Source organism: Dromiciops gliroides, chromosome 3, assembly GCF_019393635.1.
Source record: "Dromiciops gliroides isolate mDroGli1 chromosome 3, mDroGli1.pri, whole genome shotgun sequence".
Taxonomy (NCBI): Eukaryota; Metazoa; Chordata; class Mammalia; order Microbiotheria; family Microbiotheriidae; genus Dromiciops; species Dromiciops gliroides.
Genome location: NC_057863.1, coordinates 332,465,312 through 332,486,241, shown reverse-complemented (window position 1 = coordinate 332,486,241; position 20,930 = coordinate 332,465,312). Strand labels below are relative to the sequence as shown.

The window sequence follows — 20,930 nt, the reverse complement described above, 5'->3', positions numbered from 1 at the left end:
CAGGGCTAGGTGCCACCTAGCTGCCCAAATTTATCTTTTAAAGACTTCTTGGCATATTTTTCTTTGATTACTTTTTGAACCCAACTGAATGCCAGTTCAAAAGCTTTGTCCTTAATTTTGTCATGTAGAATCTATATTTTTTTTGAATTTTTAAAAACAGCATCACAAGTCTTTTTTTTTCTTCCGGAGTTTCTGACTTTTTTCTGCTTCCCTGGTTTTGCCAGTGATACATTCCATTGTATGGTACATATGGCAAAATAATACATTTTGCTTATGTGTAACACCCAATAGTTCAGTTACCTAGAGTTGGGTTTCTTCATTCACATGATAAGAGCCTAACATGACTGTGCAACCAGAATGTCTGATGGTAGTGTGTAAATAAGCATTTATAGATAGGGTTACTCTGTGAGGTTTAGTGGAATACTGTAGCCAGTTAGGTCTGAAGATGGAGACCCCTTCAGCTCTGTTTTATAGCACACCTGCTACTGCCAGGCCTGCATGCCTATCGGTGTTGAAGAAGCATTTGTAAGAAACTTCTTCATAAAGGTGTGAAATATTTTTGATGACTAGCCTAATTTGGGGGGCTGAAGCTGACTGGAGGACTAATCTGGGACTTGTGACTATTTTGGCTATCTGACTTCATTAATTTAATATGGGCTGTTTATAAAGTTCCACCACACTGCTCCCAAACTGATAGACTAAAGATTAAGAAGCCTCTAACTAAATAATCAAAGCAGAGTTTATTTATGAGATACTATTTCAAATTAGGAATACAGGGAAATAAAGTGTACAACCTGACTGCTTTCCTGTGGTCTCTTTCCACTGCGTCTCTTTCGCCCCTGCTGCTCTTCGAACTTCTTGAATGCAATAAGGGCCTTAGCCGCCTCCGGCCTCAGGGCACGTTACACTTTCCCTGGTTTGTATTAAGGCCTGTAACCTTGTCAGACCCGGCTCTCCTTTTCGGAGCGCTCTGTCCTTGTCCCAGCTCCCCTCTAGTCAGCCTCTCTCCTAGTCCTTCCTTGAGTCTCCTTTAGTCTGTCCTCTTCTAGTCAGCCTCTCTCCTTAATCTTATCTCTCTATCTAGTCCGTCTCCCTCTAGTCTCCTTCCTTGCTCTAGTCAGCTGTTCTCTTATCTAACTCCCAGGTCTATATATACCTTTTCTTCTCTCCACTCAAATCTCGGGGCTTCCTTCGCCCCCACAGACCAAGCTAATCCGCCAGCCAGAGCTGCAGCTGGTGGGGGCGGGGCGGTGCTCTTGAGCCTCATGCCTCAGCACAGGCCATCCGGGATCCTTCAGATCCTTCAGAGGGAGCTGGAGGCTTTTTTTCCCCCAGCTGTCTGACCTGGCGTCTTGTATAGCCCACAGGGCTTTTTCACTCAGCTGAAGCTGAGGAGGAGGGGGAGAGACCCTGAGGGCCTAAGGCTTTCTAATCTCAGCCTAAAGGTAGGGTCCCCAAATCAAAATAAATATCCACAAAGGTTAGAAATTTTTCTATTCCAAAGGTGATACTATCTTTTCATCTGATTGTGATAATTGTGCTATTTTCTTCTTCTTTCCCAGCATGTTAGACTTTAAAAGTTCTTCCATTAGGAGAGAAAGTTGAAACCAACAGGTCATGTCTATTCCTCTGGAGTTGAAGGTGCTTATATGTTACCAAGAGGTCACTTCAGGGCCTAAAGTGAACTAACTACAATTTAATCACATGATCCAACGATGTCATTAGGAACATTCTTATAGTTTGGTTCTTTTTTCCTTTTCCTTCTCCTTTCTCCTTTCTTCTTTCTCCTTTCTCCTTCCCCTTCCCCTTCTTTTTCCTCTCCTCTCCTCTCTTTTCTCCTCTGTTTTTGTCTTTCCTTTCTAACTATTTTCCCCCATTGTCTAAGGAAACAGCCTTGAGGCTTGTTCCTCAAGGGACGTCAATGGAGTCTTTGCTCAGAATAGTTTCTAAATTTCTCCATATGAATTACTGACCTAGATAGAGGTGGCAGTTGAGAGAACTTCACAAAAATTCTAGTGTTGAAGCGGAAAAAGCATCTACTTATGAAAACTAGATGCCTACAATTTTTAGCTCCCTTTATGCCTTGTTTTCCTGCATTAGAATGTGAGCTCATTAAGGTCAGGGACTGACTTTTTGCTTATATTTGTATTTTCAACTCTTAGCACGGTGCCTGGCACATAGTGAGTGCTTAACAAATGCCTGTAGCTTGCCTGTCTTGCCTATATTTGCATTCATTTCCTAGGAAGCAGTAGAATTTCATTTATATTCACAGATGAAGGCTGACACTTGCAGTTACAAAACTCCTAAACAGAACACATTTACTTATGTACTTTATCAACAGGGGTGTTTTGCAGAGACTGGAAGTTATGGAATGCATTGTAGCAGTCAGTTTTGCTGATCTGACTGTACCTATGCTGTAATCTTTCTGTTATTGTTTTTCCCATTGATTTATCTGTTTATGTTCAAGGTATTTGATCTTAGTTTTGTTTTTGTTTTTTGCGGGGCAGTGGGGGTTAAGTGACTTGCCCAGGGTCACACAGCTAGTAAGTGTCTGAGGCCAGATTTGAACTCAGGTACTCCTGAATCCAGGGCTGGTGCTTTATCCACTGCACCATCTAGCTGCCCCTACTCTTTTTTTTTTAAACAAATATTTATTTATTTGTTCGTTCATCCATCTGTCTGTCTGTCTATTTTGTGGGGCAATGAGTGACTTGTCCAGGGTCACACAGCTAGTAAGTGTCAAGTGTCTGAGGCTGGATTTGAACTCGGGTCCTCCTGAATCCAGGGCCAGTGCTTTATTCACTGCACCACCTCGATGCCCCCTTGAGCTTACTTCTTTCTGGAAACTTTGGTACTTCCTCTCTCTGTCCCTAAAACACTTATTTTCCTTATCACCCACTTCTGTCTCTTTCCTCTCTGCTTGTGGTTTTCTTGGGTGCTAGATTTCATAGTGTCTTAATCTCTTCCCACATTTTGCAATTTGTGATTCACCAGCCTTGGTCTCTACCCCAGCTGACTTTTGGGTGGTTAGAACTGGCCCCAGCTGAATGGCATGCTGTTCCATCAGGCTTGTTGGAGTGTCTGCACAGCTCCCCACATGCATGTCATGTCCTGGTGACCTGTCACACTCCCTGTTACTTAGTTCTTTGATCTCGTCCTGGCAGCTCAGAGCCTTCTACTACCAGCAGTTGAGAGCCTGTTTTCTCTGGTATTGGTAATTCATTGCTACCAGCAGTTCAGAACTTTGCAGCATTGGAACTTCCAAATTGCAGCCCCGAGCTTACTTTTGCATCTGAAGGGCTGTGGACAAGGGCTATGGCTGTAGACAAGGGCTATGGCTGTAGAGGTCTAAGGAAGCTTCAACAACTTGGAGCCAGGGTGTCCATGGCACTGGAAAGAGGAAAGGGACTAGGGAGGGGGTCAGTGTCTTGTCCTTGGGTCTGCAAATACAGCCTCACTTCTGGCAGCATAGGAGGTGGGGGAGGGGTGCTGAGTGAGCTTAGAGTCAGTGAGTGTCAGTTCCTGGGGCTTGCTTTTTTGTTTGTTTTGCTTTTATTTTTATTTTTATTTCTTGTTTTTAAATCTTCTTTTGAATTCTTTGTGTCCTAGACCATGGAAACTGCTAAAGTTGCTTTTTCTTTGGCACATAGTTTCTGTTTTGGGGTGGTTTAAAAGGTTGTGAGGATCAGAGAAAATGTGTAGTCCACCATCTTACTGCTCATGTGACCTAGCAGTGGTGATGTCTTTAACAGAACTAGGGATGGATTGGAAGAGGCCTGAGTTTGGGAGGGGCAGATAATGAGATATGTTTTGGACATGTTAAGTTTGAGATGTCTTAGGGACATCATTTATTGCATCATTGACTTAAGCATGTATTCTGTATTCACCCCACCCCCATAATAAAGTCACTGGAGGCCAAAGAGTTGTAGGGATTTCCCCATGACCATACAGGCAGAGCTGTGGTCGGAATCTAAGTTCCTTGACTCCAAATGTAGTGATATTTCTATTATACCCTGCTTCTTCAGATAACGCACAGTGGTTCTGAGGAAGAGTTTGAGGGATACTCATGAACAAGGTGTTCAATTTTGGACTTAGTGGCATGAGTTTTGGCTGCTTAGAAGCATTTTTGCTTACTTCTAGGTTTTTGGTTCATGTTCTAGAAAGGAGAGATGAAATGTTTCGAAATGTAGTTTTTTGTTGTTGTTTTTGGTGAGGCAATTGGGGTTAAGTGACTTGCCCAGGGTCACACAGCTAGTAAGTGTTAAGTGTCTGAGGCCAGATTTGAACTCAGGTCCTCCTGACTCCAGGGCCAGTGCTCTATCCACTGCACCACCTAGCTGCCCCTAGAAATGTAGTTTTGCAAAACTTATTTTAACATGAAATTGACCAATATGGTTCTGCTCCTTTGTTAATGACATAGTTTCATTACTTTCTATGTAATTATCATTTTCCACCTCTATCTCCCTCCCCAATAGGTTACTCCTTTGTATGAAGATTGGACAGCTATTGATTGGTATCGATTTTTCTGTCTTTGGGAACAATTACCTACCTCTCTGAAGAGGGTGGCAGAGCTAGTGGGAATTGAAGAAGGTTTTTTGGCCCGTTCTGTGAAAGGAAGAATAGTAGCCAAAACTGAGAAACAGCACCGACAAATGGCCATCCATAAAAGGTAGTTGTATTCTTAACTCTCTTACCTAAGGATAGATGGTCAGTGTTTTGGTTTCTCTGTAGCAGATGTCACGTTGAATTTCTGCTTTCTGAAGTTCAATGTCGATAGAAATAGATTTCTCTTGAATCTGACTCTTGCAATTCAGCAAGGTCTGGAAGGGATTTTTTTTTTTCCACAAGAATGGAGGTGTTACCCAAAGGGTTAGTCTTGGGAAGCTGGAAATTTTAGCTTCTCCTGAGCTTGATAAATGTGGATGAGTTTTGGCTTGATATTCCTCAAACACCATGAATTGCATATTAAAATGTAACTCCAAAAATTAATTCAAAATTTAACTATAAATATGAACTTAGGTTAAATGCTATTGTGGGTTATTTGTGCCATTCTTCACTTCTTTTGTACAGAGGATAAAAATCTTCCTTGGTTTTGACATGGAGTTTTTAATCCAAGTGCAAATACAGACGTCTTAAAATAAATTCTGACAATTGTCCTGATTCTTTTGTTGATCTGAAATTTTGTAAATTATACATTTCTTTGTAATATTTCTATAATTTAATTTGTGAGATTAAAATTGGATATTAGATCATAAATCTACCCTACTTAACCTTTCCCTTAATTTATCTCCCAGACTAGTAAATGGAAGAAGCTTCTGGTTTTCTAGATAGAGCTTTTATTGTATGGTAGTCACAAAGTGATGTCGATTAGAAGGATAGGAAAGTAGAAATACAATACAAATCGTCTTAAGTCTAGGCTTAGTCTATATTCCGTATAAAACTCACCGAAAGCCGAAGGCCACCTTTGGGGAGAGAGACTGAGTCAAGAGCGTGCTGTTAACTGAGAGCCGGGCCGAGTCAAACTCCAGTCCGCATCTGTCTGTGCAGCGCAGCCAGGAGACCAGCGGAGCAGGAAAAAAGGCCCCACTTCCGTTCTCTCCTTGCCTTTTAAGCTCGCACCCCGGAAGTCGAGTGCTCAGCAGGCAATCTGGCGTGCGTCGCAGGCGGACTGGTGTGCGTAGCTCATGCTGTTGGTCTCCTCCCCAAAAGGGTGGTCCTAAAAAAAACTGGCATCTCTCCATTATCTAACCGACTGTTAAAACTTTTTACCACATTCCCCCCTTTTGTTCCTCAAGAAACAAAATATTTCCTTGATGGAACAGTAAAAAGAATATAATAACTATTGCTAACTAATAATATGTAAACAACAATATAGAAAAGGAAGAGAGGAAAGTTTTGTCCAGAGGGGCGATTTTTTTGTCCTCATGAACCGACGCTTTGACATTAGTCTTGCAAAGGGAGAGCCTCTGCAGAGAGTACATGTTACAGATAGTGTATATTATAACAGAAAGGAGATAGTAAAAACTAACAAAACATATAAAGTCTCTGAGTTGTCTTGTCTTCTTGAAGTGGTAAGATGTCATCAGGAGGAAACTGGATTCTGGACTAAAAAAAAACAAAAAACTGGCATCTCTCCATTATCTAACCGACTGTTAAAACTTTTTACCACAAATTAATAGTTTGAAGTTAGAAATCTTTTTCATACAGATTTGTTTTTAGTGATTAGGAAGCTTAAAGCCTTTGGTAAACATTTTCTGATCATGCTATCTTTCTTTAGCCATTCCTCTGTTTAGTATTCATCCAAAATTGGAGAGCTTAATTTAAATTCCTTATTTACACTATTTTAAAATAACTTGCTTTTTAACATGGAAAGAATCAGATATCTGGGCATCTTTGCTTGTCAGGCCTAGTTTCTTATATATCTTATAATTTAGGGATCATTTAAAGTAGGGATCATTACAATACCTCATTCAAAGGGTTGTTGTGAGGTTAAAATGAACTAATAAATAATTCCAAGCTGTCGTGATAGAAATAAAGCACTTTGCAAACATAAATTGATATAAAGATGTAAGCTATTATTAATTGAACTTTAGTAGTGTGTGGGTGTTTTTTTCCACATTTGAATGTAGTGTTTCTCTTTTCAGATTTTTCACTAGCCTTGTTCTATTAGATTTAATCAATGAAGTTCCCCTGAAGGATATTATTCAGAAATATGGTTGTAATCGTGGACAGATTCAGTCTTTACAACAATCAGCGGCAACTTATGCAGGTGAGTTAGAGAAATTGGAGAAATGTTTTTTGCAAACCTCAAAGTTCTATATAAGTAGAATAAATAGATAAATAAAAATAAAATCTATATAAACATTTTATAATAAATATTTCTACATACATAAAGTTACATATAAACAGTTATTTCTAGGTCTATTGCTATATTTGTATATTTTGTTCTTATAGAGTTTCGTCAGTATCTATCGATGTAATCATGTGGTTTTCATTGTTTTAACATGATTGATTATATTGATGGTTTTCCTAATATTGAATTATCCAACCTTGCATCCCTGACATACATGCAACTTGGTCAGCATGAATGATTTCTTAGATGAATTGCTGTAGTGTGTTTGACAGGATTTTATTTTTAAAATTTGAATATTTGTTAATAATGTTGGTCTATAGTTCTTTATTATTCTATGATTTAGGTATTAGGGCTGATTTTTTTAATAGAATCCTTTTGTTGTTAATTTTGCAAACATACCCTAAATCTTTGTTGTTTTTTTTAAAGTTTCTTCTTTCTCTCTGAAAATTGATTCCCCTAAACCTAGAGCTTCTTTGCATTGACTGATTCTTTCATTTCTAGAAGGCTTAGCTGTTGGAGGAGAGGCAGCTTTTCCCTCAGTCAGCTTCAATTCCCTTCAACAAATGTTCATTTAGCGAATGCTCTGTACAGACACCTGTTTCTGGGTCTGATATAAAGTATACAGAGTTTATAATCTAGTGGAGGATTAATTTATATTCACAGAGAATATTCAGTGATTGTGTATTGGGAGTACACAGTGTGGGTATTAGTGAGATTCTAACACAGAATTACATGAGGCCTGAGGAGGAAAAGGATACTTATTACCAAGAGAATTTTGGGACCTGGAAATCCCATTAGGAATCTCAATTTGTTTTTTTTTTTTAATATGTAAATAGAAAATAATAAAATACTTTTATGATAAAAAAAGAAATGAGCAGGCAAATTTCAGAAAAACCTGGACTTACATGAACTAATGCTGAGCGACACAAGCAGAACCAAAAGAACATTGTGCAATGATCAACTGAAATAGATTTAGCTCTTCTCAGAAATACAATGATCCAAGACAATTCCAAGACTTATGATGAAAAATGTTCTCCAGAAAAGGAACTGTGGAATCTGAATGCAGATCAATGCATACTATTTTCACTCTTGTTTTTTTCTTTCTTGAGGTTCTTCCCTCTTGCTCTGATTCTTCTTTCACAATATGACCAACACGGAAATATGTTTAACATGGTTGTACATATATAAGAATGGTTGATGTCTCGGGGAGGGAAAAATATCTTATAAAAATTAATGTTGCGGCAGCTAGGTGGCACAGTGGATAGAGCACCGGCCCTGGATTCAGGAGGAGCTGAGTTCAAATTTGGCCCCAGACACCCAACACTTACTAGCTGTGTGACCCTGGGCAAGTCACCCAACCCCAATTGCCCCCCCCCAGATGTTGAAAACCATCTTTACATGCAACTGGAAAAAAAATATAAAATACTATTAAGACTGAAAAAAATTGGGGGGCAGAGTTGGTGGGAAGAGAGATGAAAGTGGGAGGTAGAAAAAGTTGATTTTTGCTTGGGAATAAGAGTGAAAAATAGTGAAAGAATTTGGTTATTGTGCATTGAAGGATGTGTGTTTTTACATGTATAGTGTTTTTTTCAATGAAAGACTGGTGCTAAAATAGCAGAATGATTATTGTTGGCTCAAGGTTCTAGAAGAGATAGAAAGGGCACTTATTGCAGATACTGAGCAATACTTGAAAGTGGCACTGAACGTACAATCCAGATAGTTGAATTCCATATCAGATAGGAAATATTATCCTTTAAGTAAAAGTTACAGCCTTAGGAATAGTTCACCTAAATACCTTTTCTCTGTCCTAATAGGATTCTTTCTCAGTAAACATAAAAATGAAGTCCCTGAAATTATTTCAGTGTCAGACCTCTGGCTATCTCTTCTGCCAACCTGAGCTGGGCCAATGGCCCATTGTTGTTTCTCCATGGATTTTCCATTCACTTTTCAGTCTGGGTGCTCTTCCTTGACCTCTGCTGGAATCATTGTGGGAGAGCTGGAATATACTGCTTCTTCCTGCTGTATCATCGTTGCTGGTTTCCCTATGTAAAAATTTGTAATTTCGGTTATCTAGATATATAATAGCTTAATATTCTGGTGGGTTGTAGACATTATCTATAGAAGCATAAAACTGAGTTTGTAAGAGATTTTAATTTATATCTATGTTGTTATAAATATTCCAGGGATGATAACGGTGTTTTCTAATCGTCTTGGCTGGCACAACATGGAACAACTGCTTTCTCAATTTCAGAAACGTCTTACATTTGGTGTTCAGAGGGAGCTGTGTGACTTGGTTCGGGTGTCTTTGTTGAATGCACAAAGGGCCAGAGCTCTTTATACTGCAGGTTTTTTAACAGTGGCTGATCTTGCCCGAGGAAGTATTGCTGAGGTGGAAGCTGTTCTGAAAAATTCTTTACCATTCAGAAGGTGAGAAAATCTTCAACTCAAACTATTCCCTAAGCAGTGATATACAATGAAAAGAGCTCTCAATTAATTTTTAAACAATGAATGGAGATACATATATAAGCATTATAGTACATCCTAGGGAGTCTCATAGCATATTGGAGCCATGAAAAATATGCCAAGCTGCTCATGTTGGCAATTTCTGGCACTAGGAAATTCAAGCTTATACACAATTTTAAAATTGTATAATTGCCAAGAGGCAATATAAAAACTATATTATAGGCCTTTCCTTACATAAGAACAGTACCAAAGAATTGATCTTGGGAAGAAGAAAGATGAAATTAAGGCAACTTTTTTTTCTTAGTTTGAGAACTGCTGACATTTCATGTGCAAATATCCTTTTTTCACAGCCTTGCATCCTTATAAACACACACAGTTCAAATTGATCATTGGACATTTGTCAGAGGGTGTTAAGAAGCCAATTTTTTTCTTCATGTTAAGCACTGAATTATAGGTGGGTATTTAGTTAAGAGGGAAGATGACAGGAATCAAGAACTGTGTTAACAAGTACAAGAGACAAGAAAGCACAGAGTATGTCTAGGATACTCTGTCCATTTTGGCCCAAACAAAGTTTATCATTATTCTCCCTATATATGATGATAATGATTTCATTATTTTTAATACCATTTACTTTTACATAGACAAATGCTTCTTTGAAACCTTGATATTATCTGACTTTTCTCTCTTCCATATCTCACATCTCATATATATATACACACATACATACATATATACGTACATACATACATACATACATATATATAATATATGAGCTCTACACTATCTCTTGCATTTATTCCTTCTTCTCTCTTTCAACTGCCACCACCCCAATTAAGGCCCTTTTTACCACCTGCCTGGCCTACTAAAGGTCTTCCCACCTCCATTTTTTCCCCCCTTACATTCCATCCTTTGTACAGCTACCATACATCTAAATTCAAAAGGGGGGGGGGGCGCAGCTAGGTGGCGCAGTGGATAGAGCACCAGCCCTGGATTCAGAAGGACCTTGAGTTCAAATCCGGCCTCAGACCCTTGACACTTAGTAGCTGTGTGACCCTGGGCAAGTCACTTAACCCCAATTGCCTCACCAAAAAAAAAAAAAAAGGAGAGGGAAATCATCATAGTGAAGGTACATTAGATTCAGTATATTTGTGGGCTAGTTTAAGAACTTAACCACCACTTTACAAAGAATCTCAGTGTTGCAAGGGATTTTTGAAATCCTTAGTGCAATTTGTACCTAAACAAGAATCCCCCATATGGCCTATTTACCAGCTTTTGAGCATTTGCTTGCAGATCCTAACTTTCCAAAGCAGTCTATTTATAACATTGTTTCTATGGGAAAAAGCGAGATATTGCCAACTTGCTTATTACTTTCAAGAAAATAAACTATCTCTAAGATTGTACAGTTAGAGTCAACAGAGTTTTGGTGTTAAAGGAAAGGATGAGATTCAGATTGAAGTCATTCACATTTTAGGATGTCAGGGAAGACAGGGACACTCAGAAGCAGAACGCTGGCTCAGAAGGGGCTCCAGCATAGTGAGGTGTAGCTTACTTGCTGATATAATCATGTAGGTTTGAGAGAGATTGGTAAAGACACTTTCTTTATCCTTCTTCATTTCTTTCCTTAGTGTCCGCAAGGCAGTAGATGAAGAAGAAGCAGCAGCTGAGGAACGTCGGACTATTCGAACTATCTGGGTAACTGGAAGAAAGGGTTTGACTGAAAGAGAAGCAGCAGTACTTATTGTGAAGGAAGCCAAAATGATTTTACAGCAAGAGTTAGCTGAAATGGGAGTGCAGTGGAATCCAGACTCCTTTTTAAATGCTGAAACCTATTCAGCAAACAGCAGTGAATCAGAAATGGAGGAACCAAAATCTAGACAGCATGCCAAACACTTATTTAAAAGACCCAAACTATCAAAGAGAGAAACCAGAATTCCTTTCAGTGAGTCTCTTACTAAGAATACACCCAACACTGTGCAAAATTCTCATGGGGACAAAATACCTGCCGACACTTCAAATTACATTCTCCAAGATGGAAAACAAGAACATCAGCTACATGTTGAAATGAAAAGTGAAGAGTTTGTTTCTAGAGCAAGAAAATCCCCATTTTTGGATACAAGTAAAGATAATATTGTTTCTACTGAGAATAAAAGAAAGTCAGGGACTGAGAAAATTACTAAAACATTCTCTGATGAAAAAAGGACAAGATCAGCTTTGAATTTCAGTTCAGAAAAACCATCTCAAACTCAGTTTTGGAATCAAAGAAAGCATGTGAACCAATGTGAAGTTAGATGCAATGTCAAAGACTCTAGGACAAACAGAATTGATTCACCAAATATTACTACTTTCAGCTCTGGTATTGCTAAAGATTTACTCACTTCAGATGAAAAGAGTACAGTATTTCAAAATCCAGGGTCTTCTGCTCAAAATGAGTCTTTGGGTACTAATGTTAAATATTTCAAGCACAAAACACCTGCCCTTTCACGAACAGAGATGTGTTGTTCAAGGAACAAAACAACCAAAGACCCTATTTCAGAACATTCCATCATAAAATCTCAAACAGAAAATAATTCTGGCCAAGCTCCTCGGGTTTCTGGGAATAATGTAGCGGGGGAAGCTAAACCAAACACAGAAATAATTACCAGTGTTTTTGCAGACAATAATAATCATATGAAAAGTCAGAGAGTTTATGGGAAGCACACCAATACCAATGCGATTATAAATTGCCCTGAAAAGAGACCAGTTGCATGTACAAAATTCTGTGTCAAAGAGAAAGTATTGTTAGTCAGAGAACCACACAGTGAAACAACCTCCTGTTATACAAACACAGATAAAAATATTGCTAGCCAATCAGAGGGTGGAGAGTCTAATGCTGAGGAAAATAACCCCAGTCGTTTTCAGCCACCAGAAGACAACATAAACCAGCTCAAGGTGCCCAACGTAATATCATTACAAGTTGGAGCTGCGGGTAGAGGAGACCTGAATGAAAATGATCCAAAGGCCTCTGGAGTGAAAAAAAAAGCAGGTGCTTATGCTGCAAGTGAAACTAAAAATAATCAGTCTTTTGACTTGGGCTCAGGCCTTAGGGACTTTGACGATAGTTTCCACCTGGATACTCAGACAGAGAAAATAATACAACAGATGGCAGCTGAAACAGTAAAACAAGGAGCAAAGGACAAAAACTTAGCAGCAGTGTTGACCCAGAAGAGTTTAAGAAGGCAGATCTCTGTTAGCACTTCACCAAATGAAGATGTTATTTATGATGGTGAAGGATTAACTATAGGAATGAGAAAAATGGATCACCCAAGTCTCAAGATTGTAGATACTAAGAAGAAAACCACCGAGTCCCATGGCATTGAAGTCCTGACTCTAGAGAGCCCTGTTTTACAATCTTCAATGAAACCAAGAGAAAATTATTGTTCTTTTAGAGGGAATGAAAATTCTGTCACTGACTCCCAACTAAATAGTTTTCTTCAGGGTTATCAAACACAAGAGTCAGCAGAATCGACCATCCCCCCAGGTTTTCAAAAGAGAGCCTCAGCTGGCAGAGAGGCAGATTGCCAGCTTATTTTTGAAACAAGTTTGAATATGAGTGATAGTTTACTCTTCGATAGTTTTAATGAAGATTTAGAAAAAGATGAACTAAAGGAGCAACAACCAGACCCACAAAAGAGTGTGCTTCCTTCTGAAATTACTTCCAATCATTCCAGTGACATTTTGTGTCAGCAACCACATGGATCAATGGATAAAGCAGCTTCGAATCCATTACCAGTTGATGTGAATCAGGATGTGAAGCAACAGTTGGCCTGTTTCAGTGATGAATCAATTATCTTCTCTGAAATAGATTCTCTTCAGATGGCTGAAGCTCTAGATGGTGCAGATTTATCTCTCATTCAAGAGCAGCATGTCCCAGCAGTAACTCTCAGTAGATTAGAGCAAAGGAAGTCAGGAGTTATAAATGATAATTGCTCTAATTCAACAATAGATAGGATAGGTCAGGATGTAAATGTCCAAATAACTAAGTCTTCTGGAGAAAATGACGACAATTCATTGATATGGTCTGGGGCATCATTTGAGTTAAGTCCAGGACTACAAAATATTTTAGATAGATTGGAAAATGACAAACCAAGTTTAACAAATACAGAGCTATCTACTTTGAAGGAAAAGTGCATAGACTTAAATGACCAACAAGAAGTAAGCTCAGTTTGGCTAGCACAGGGAATGTCGCTTTCTCCTAATGATGGCAAATTAAAAAACAACTTCGAAGTGTTGGAAAACAACGCTAGGATTCCAGCTTTTCATGGTAAAACTTCATCCCCTTTGCTTTATAAGGAAAGCAACATTATTTCTGATCATCATCTAGAGAGTCATGCATTTTTTCCTCCTTCACCCACTTCTATACCACCTACCAAGCCTGGCCCTTCCCGGGTCCTTGGAACATCTGAAAAACTTGGGAAAGAAAAAATGGCTTTACATAGGGATGAAAGTTATCCATTTAGTTCAGAATCAGATATTGAAGAACCCAAACCACAAAATGGAAATAATCATATGGAAAACCACAGTCCCTCCAGAGACACAGACCTTCCACTAAAGTTTTCACAAGATTTGTCACAATTAACTCTGCTACCATGTAGCACTGAGATTTTGACTATCATTGATGTAGCAAGTGACCAAACTCTTTTTCAGACCTTCATCAAAGAATGGAAGTACAAAAAGAGATTTTCTGTTTCACTAGCTTGTGAAAAGGTCAGTCGCCCTACAGGTCTCAAATCAACGAGTATAGGTGGTAGATTTAAGCAAGGTAAGTTTTTGTTCCTTTTTCTTTAAAAAATGCTTTTTGTTTTGCATTTAGTGTTGTGGATTATAGTGGAATATTGCCATTTCATTACCAGTTATTGAATAAGTTATTTAGGCTTACATTTATGGCCTTATTTAGAGGATATTAGTGTTATTACTATCAGTAATATGTAACTATTCTTTCTGTTACATGGAATTAAATACTCAAATGTTCTGAATATAAATTGTTTAAAAAAACTGATGTAAAATTGTTTGGATTGGACACCATGCTTTAATTAAACAGATGATATTTGAAAATGTACACAAGTTATTCCTTATTTTGATTCAGAAAGAAGTTAATAGGAATAGTGGAAATGCTCCTATTATATTCATCACAGTTACTATTTATATGATTAATTAGATCTATAGTTTTATTTTTATTTATTTATTTATTTTTGTGAGGCAATGAGGGTTGACTAGCCCAAGGTCACACAGCTAGTATGTCTGAGGCCAGATTTGAACTCAGGTCCTCCCAAATCCAGAGCCAGTGCTTTATCCACTGCACCACCTAGCTGCCCCTAGATCTATAGTTTTAAATAATTATAGGAAAGGGGCAGCTAGGTGGCCCAGTGGATAAAGCATTGGCCCTGGATTCAGAAGGACCTGAGTTCAAATCCGGCCTCAGACACAACACTAGCTGTGTGACGCTGGGCAAGTTACTTAACCCTCATTGCCCTGCAAAAACAAACAAACAAAAAAACCCACAAGAAATAATTATAGGAAAGAAAGAACAAAGAATATTAGTATTCATTTTCATTGATGAGGAAACTGAGAGTCAGACTGTCAGTGATCCCCTAACTAGTGAGTGTCACAGACAGGATTGGAAACCTAGATCTCTGCCGACTCCAAGGTTCTCAGTTTTTCCACTGTGCTATCTATATGTGTGGGTATGCCTTCATTAAATTTTTGTTTTCATGGGGGGCAGGGGAGGGAAGCTCTGCCCAAAAGTTTTTTCTAATATTTCTTTCTGTTTGAAGTTAATAGTCGCCCTTAATTTGTCTTCCTCCTTTCCTCTCCAAGTCTGTATTGTTTTTTGCTTTACAATTTTATACCTGTCAAGTTAGCAAAGATGAAAAAAGACCCAAAACAGTTCAGTATTGGAAGGGCTTTTGGAAGACTTACACACTAATTCACTACTGGTTGTGCTTTCCAAGGGTTTTGGAAAACACTTTGAAACCCTGTGAGAAAAATCACTGAGTTGTTCATAACCTTTTACCCCTCAATCTAGGGAAGGATCTTGTAAACCAAAAGAAAAGTCTCATGTATAATAAATATTAGTAACAGCACTTCTTTGTGGTGGTGAAAAGCTGCAAACAAACCAGATGCCCATTGAGGAATGACTAGACCTTGTGGTATAGGAATGGAACATGATTGTATCGTAAGAAATAAGTATAAGGACATGGGAAGACTTGTATGAACTGGTATTGGAGGATGGGAGTAGAACTGGGGAACAACAAATGGAGTGATTACTGTAAGATAAATGAAAATGACCATAGAGGACTGCCCAACTCAAATTACGCAGTGTCTGATCTTAGAGAACAGATGAGGAAATGCACTTTCCTTCTCTCCCCTCCTCAGGTCTCTCTCAAGTGAAATCCTTCGTCAAGTGCTTAGCACAAAGCCTAGTGCACAGTAGGCCCTTCATTAATGCCCTGGAGGAAGGTGGGAGGGGAGGGAAAAAGCTTTTGCCTCTCTTTGTATGCCCAGTGCTTAGCATGGTGCCTGGTGCCTGGTGTAGACGTGCTTCATAAATGCTTCTTGACTTAAGTAGAGAGCTGGGGGACTGCAGTGGTTCAGTAAACATTTATTAAGTGCCTACCATGTGCCAGGCCCTGTGCTAATACGCTGGTACAGAGTGTGGCACAAAGCATCAGATGCAATTACTGTGGCAATTTATTTTGCTTAAGTGTTTTTCTTTCTTACAAGGGAGAGAAACATTACACAATGACTGTGCTATAAAAATGAAAGACAGCGGGGGCAGCTAGGTGGCACAGTGGATAAAGCACTGGCCCTGGATTCAGGAGGACCTGAGTTCAAATCCAGCCTCAGACACTTGACAGTTACTAGCTGTGTGACCCTGAGCAAGTCACTTAACTCTCATTGCCCACCAAAAAAAAAAAAAAAAGGAAGACAGCAATAAAATTAAAGAAACTCTTGGTATAAATGGGTTGCAATCTTTGCTGGTGAAATGTATATACTGATAAAATGTCGTCTTTTTAAATTAAGGGTACCTAACAGCTGGGCAAGCAGGGCTGCCAGGGTCTAAGATTTTTTAGAAATCCATATGTGTTTCTGCATATGTATGTACTTATGTGTGTATGTAAGGGCTTAATTTATGTCTTTGCATATGTTTAGGCTTGTATTTATATTGGAAAATGTAAACATCTATATCACTTTGCAGAATAAATGTGTTTCTGTAATTTAGATTTTCATATACCAAATTCCATTTTACTCTTGACTTGCATTATAAATTTGGACATATCTTCTAATGAAAATAAAGCAACTTACTTCATTATCCATGTAGACATTTGGGGCACAATTATTTTCTGTGAATACATATTTAATACTTCTAAGAATTATTGAATTCTTGGGAGAAAGTGTATGGTGCAGTAAGGATCTTTAATTATTTGCTTTTGAGTTGAATAATGCAAATTCCTAATGGAGCTTTTATATTCAACAAATATCTTGGACTAGTCCTCATTCTTGATGTGCTTACCGGAAAATCTTTAGTAGATTTTGCTTAGTGCCAAATGTTTCAAATGATCCTATTTCTAGAAATACCGCATAAATCAACTAAAAAGAGCAACTTGAATTCTGCATATTTTTAAAAGTAAAAAGTTCTGTAAAATGGTTTGACATGTCACGTAAAAGGTTTTTTATCACATTTTTCATAACAAACTGCTTTTATAGGTGACTTTTATAATTTTACTTCATTTCATCTTCATTTAGTAAGATCACCTGAACCAATCCCAGTTACAGATGATGGCTTTCCTGTTAAAGGCCATGAAGATATCTTGCTGGTTGGACTGGCTGTATGCTGGGGTGAAAGGGATGCCTACTATTTGTCACTGCAACAGCAAGAAAATCATTCTGGCAAGTTAGCATCATTTAGTTCTATTGAGGATTGTGTAGTTTTGTGGGAGCTCTTTCAGGATATCCGTGTTGTTTTTAAGTGAATTCTGTGACACTCACCTAGGTTATATTTGTGATGAGAGTAACAAAATAGTTTGATGGACAGCCAGTGTATGTTTGCATATATTTAAGACTGGACACTTCCTTTTTCTTAGTAGAGATATTTGAAATCTTCTAGTTGCACCTGTTCCACATGCTGTAAGATGTGGTTGCTTTGCCAGTAAATTTTACTTAACTGTTTTTTGGTACAAGAGAGAGTTCAATGGGAGCATAAAAAAAGAAAGAACAAAAAATATCAGATGCATCAAAAAAAAAAAAGCCTTCATAAGATATTTGGTCTTGTAGCTCATGTGTATACATATTGCATTTCTTCAGTTGAACAAATTCCTGGAGGGAGGGGTGGTTGTGTTTTTGCTTGTTCCCATTGCCTAGTACAGTGTCTTCTAGACAATAGGTACCTAATAACGGTTTCTTGAATTGAACTGTTGAACCTGTGTTCTGGGATGATGGGGCCCAAGACTACCTTTTGAATTTACTTCTCAGAATCTTAATTGTTTCATGATAGTCTCAACTTAATGGAGCTGATTGAAACAGAGGCCTTTTTGGTATGCAATAGGTGCTTAAAAAGAGTTTTCTAAATTAGGTTGCCTCAACTAATGGCATATATATTTTCCCTTTAAAAACTTTTTTTTAGAAATCAGTGCCAGTTTAGCACCACCTTCTTTGGATCCAAAGCTGACAGTGAGTGAAAGACTACAGCAACTTCGGGCTTGTTTGCAACAAGTCTCTGTGAAAGAACGTTCAGTTATCATCTACAACTTCATCCAGAACTATAAGATACTTCTTCAATCTTGTGGCATTTCCCTGGCAGGAAGTTTTGAAGATCCAAAGGTTTCAAGTCTTAATTTATTTTTGTTTACTTAAAAAATTGATACTGGTTAGAGATTTTTTCCTCATTTAATTTCATAATGTAATTTAAATAATTTATTATCATACTTCCCTTCTCTAGTCAGCATTCTAAATTATCCAGAACATAGAATTAATCAAAAACATGCTTGTCAAGCACCACTGTATATGCCCTTTACCATCCCCACAGGCCCTTACTCAAAGCCTATGTTCCCTTTTGTTTCCTAGCTCATAGCAAATTAGTTGGAGAAAAGGGACCGTGAGGGTCTTGTACACTGATAACATCAAGAAGTGATAGCTGACAGCCTAAAAGTGAGAGAATGTATAAAAAGTATAAAAAATAGTCAAAATAACTTTTCATGCTGATCTTGATGTAGAAAATCACATGTAACCTCTGACGTTGTCTGTCTCAAACAGACCCTGGCCTTGCTGTGTTCCAGCTACAGCTGCAGGCCTGTAATCTCTGCCTTTCAACCTTGTCTGTCTCAGACAGGCTCTGGCCTTGAGGTACCCCACAGGCCTCCCTTAATCACTGACCTCATTTTTATGTATTCCTGTAATGATGACTAAACCACTAGGTGCCACTATGCATTCTGTGTTCAGTGAATACTGACCTCATCTTCGTTTAATAAACTTGCCACTATACCACACCTACTCTTTTTGTATATAACAAGACTTGGGGACCACTGTTGGAGGCTTGAAACTCCCTTTGGGCCCACGCGTAATAAACAATCTCTCTCTCTCTCTCTCTCTCTCTCTCTCTCTCTCTCTCTGTGTCTCCACCTTGAGTATCTGGCTGAGTATTTTCTGTGTCAATCGTGGCGTAACAATCTTAGCTTGTTAATGTAAAGGCAAATAGTCCTACATTTTAAAAAAACAAACACCTGATCAAACGTTCATAAGTGATTCCAACACATTAGAGAGGTGTGTGATAAATTTTAGAAAGATTTACATTGAAGCATTATAGTTTGTTTTAATTGTTATTTAAGAGTATGGGATTTAGTTAACTATCTTGAATAAATAATTCATTGAATAAGCTACACAATGTGTCCCAAAAACCTTAGTGCAGTTTTAAACTTTATTGGCTTAGACCTATTTTCTTATGAGCTTAAAATTGAATAAGGACTTTTGGGGCAACCTGAAAGCTAGTATGACATTATTCTATATTTTATTTGGAGCTGAAAACCAACATTGGGTTTAAAATTTTTATTGTAAACTTTAAAGAGCTGTTAAGCAAAACATCAATTATGCAAAATAGGAATAATCTCTTACATAAAACTTTTAGCACTTAACAAAGTAGAACCAGATGAATCAACAAAATTTTGTTGTGTCTTCTTCAGGCTATGTCTGAAATTTTCCTTATTATGACTTTATTGCCTTCCTTCCTTCTCTCCTTACATATAATTGCAATCAATATTTGTTTATTTCTCGTTCTGCTAGCATCGCTTTGCATTATTTTGTGTGTCTGAGATATGTGTCATTTATGCTTTATGGTTGATATTTTTATGGAACCATAATATCCATTAGTAGTAATGTCATATTTTTATCTAGTTCTAATTGTTAGACATATAGATTGCTTCTAATTTTTGTATAAGTGGTCCTTTTTAAAAATTTTACAATGTATTGGGAATAATAAAACCTTAGAATTTCTGGTATAGCACTCTTTTGACTTAAGGAGGGTGGGTACCAAGGGGATGCTACACAGTGTTGAAAGGTATAATCAATTTCATGAGAGAACTGACCAAAGGTTTTTTTTGGTGAGGCAATTGGGGTTAAGTGACTTGCCCAGGGTCACACAGCTAGTAAGTATTAAGTGTCTGAGGCCGGATTTGAACTCAGGTTCTCCTCACTGCAGGGCTGGTGCTCTATCCACTGCACCATCTAACTGTCCCCTGACCAAAGTTTTAACACATGCAGCCAAGTAATGGCTAGTTACCTTGACTCTTTTCTTTAAAGTTTCTTGGTATTATTAACAAGTTAAGCAAATGGCTTTCAGTCAGTAGACTTAATTTTAAATAAGGTATATTTTGTCTGCATCACCTTATCATGATATAGTTGGAGTAAGGAGTCCAGAGTAGGAATATTGGTCTTATAAACTTCACATTAATACTATGATATTAATTTAGATTTCTGTAGTACCAAAGGTTGCCATAGCCATATGGCACGACCTCAGGTATAATTAGTGAACTGCCCTGTGCTCTGCTTGGGAGACTTGTGATGTCAAAAGCCAGTGAAGAAGGCCTCCAGCACATTGGATGGACTCTCTCTGGTAAAGTTATAGAAGGGTATAGACAAGAGCCCTGTGGGTTGGGCATTCATGGATGATTTGGGAAATGTAGTGAAATATCCACATTGAATGTGAATGAATCATAGATTATTTTAATTGCAGTACTTTCCTTTTTGGGTTTTTTTTTTTTTTTTCGGTAAGGCAATTGGTCACATAGCTAGTAGGTGTTAAGTGTCTGAGGCTGGATTTGAACTCAGGTACTCCTGAATCCAGGGCTGGTGCTTTATCCACTGCGCCACCTAGCTGCCCCACTTTTCTTTTTAAGTGTTGGAAATACAGTACTATTTTCTCAGCAGTCATAACGTGCATGTGACATAGGAAGATAGCTGTTAGTCTTGTTCCTTCTAGCTGCTAGTGCTCTTCCCTCCTTGGAGGGCCCTTGTTTATGTTTTGTACATACCTACACAAGTACATGTTGTTTCCCCCATTAGCATGTGAGCTACTGGCACATAGTAG

General features: G+C 38.2%; 1 protein-coding gene across 1 annotated transcript in view; it reads left to right on the top strand.

Annotated features, from left to right (window-relative positions):
• Positions 1 to 20,930, top strand: part of POLQ (DNA polymerase theta) — a 108,197-nt gene that overhangs the window by 49,513 nt on the left and 37,754 nt on the right. Inside the window, 6 exon segments of the mRNA XM_043993502.1 lie at positions 4,476 to 4,669; positions 6,645 to 6,769; positions 9,037 to 9,280; positions 10,942 to 14,118; positions 17,103 to 17,242; positions 17,976 to 18,172. Of these exon segments, the coding sequence (XP_043849437.1) occupies positions 4,476 to 4,669; positions 6,645 to 6,769; positions 9,037 to 9,280; positions 10,942 to 14,118; positions 17,103 to 17,242; positions 17,976 to 18,172 (4,077 nt within the window).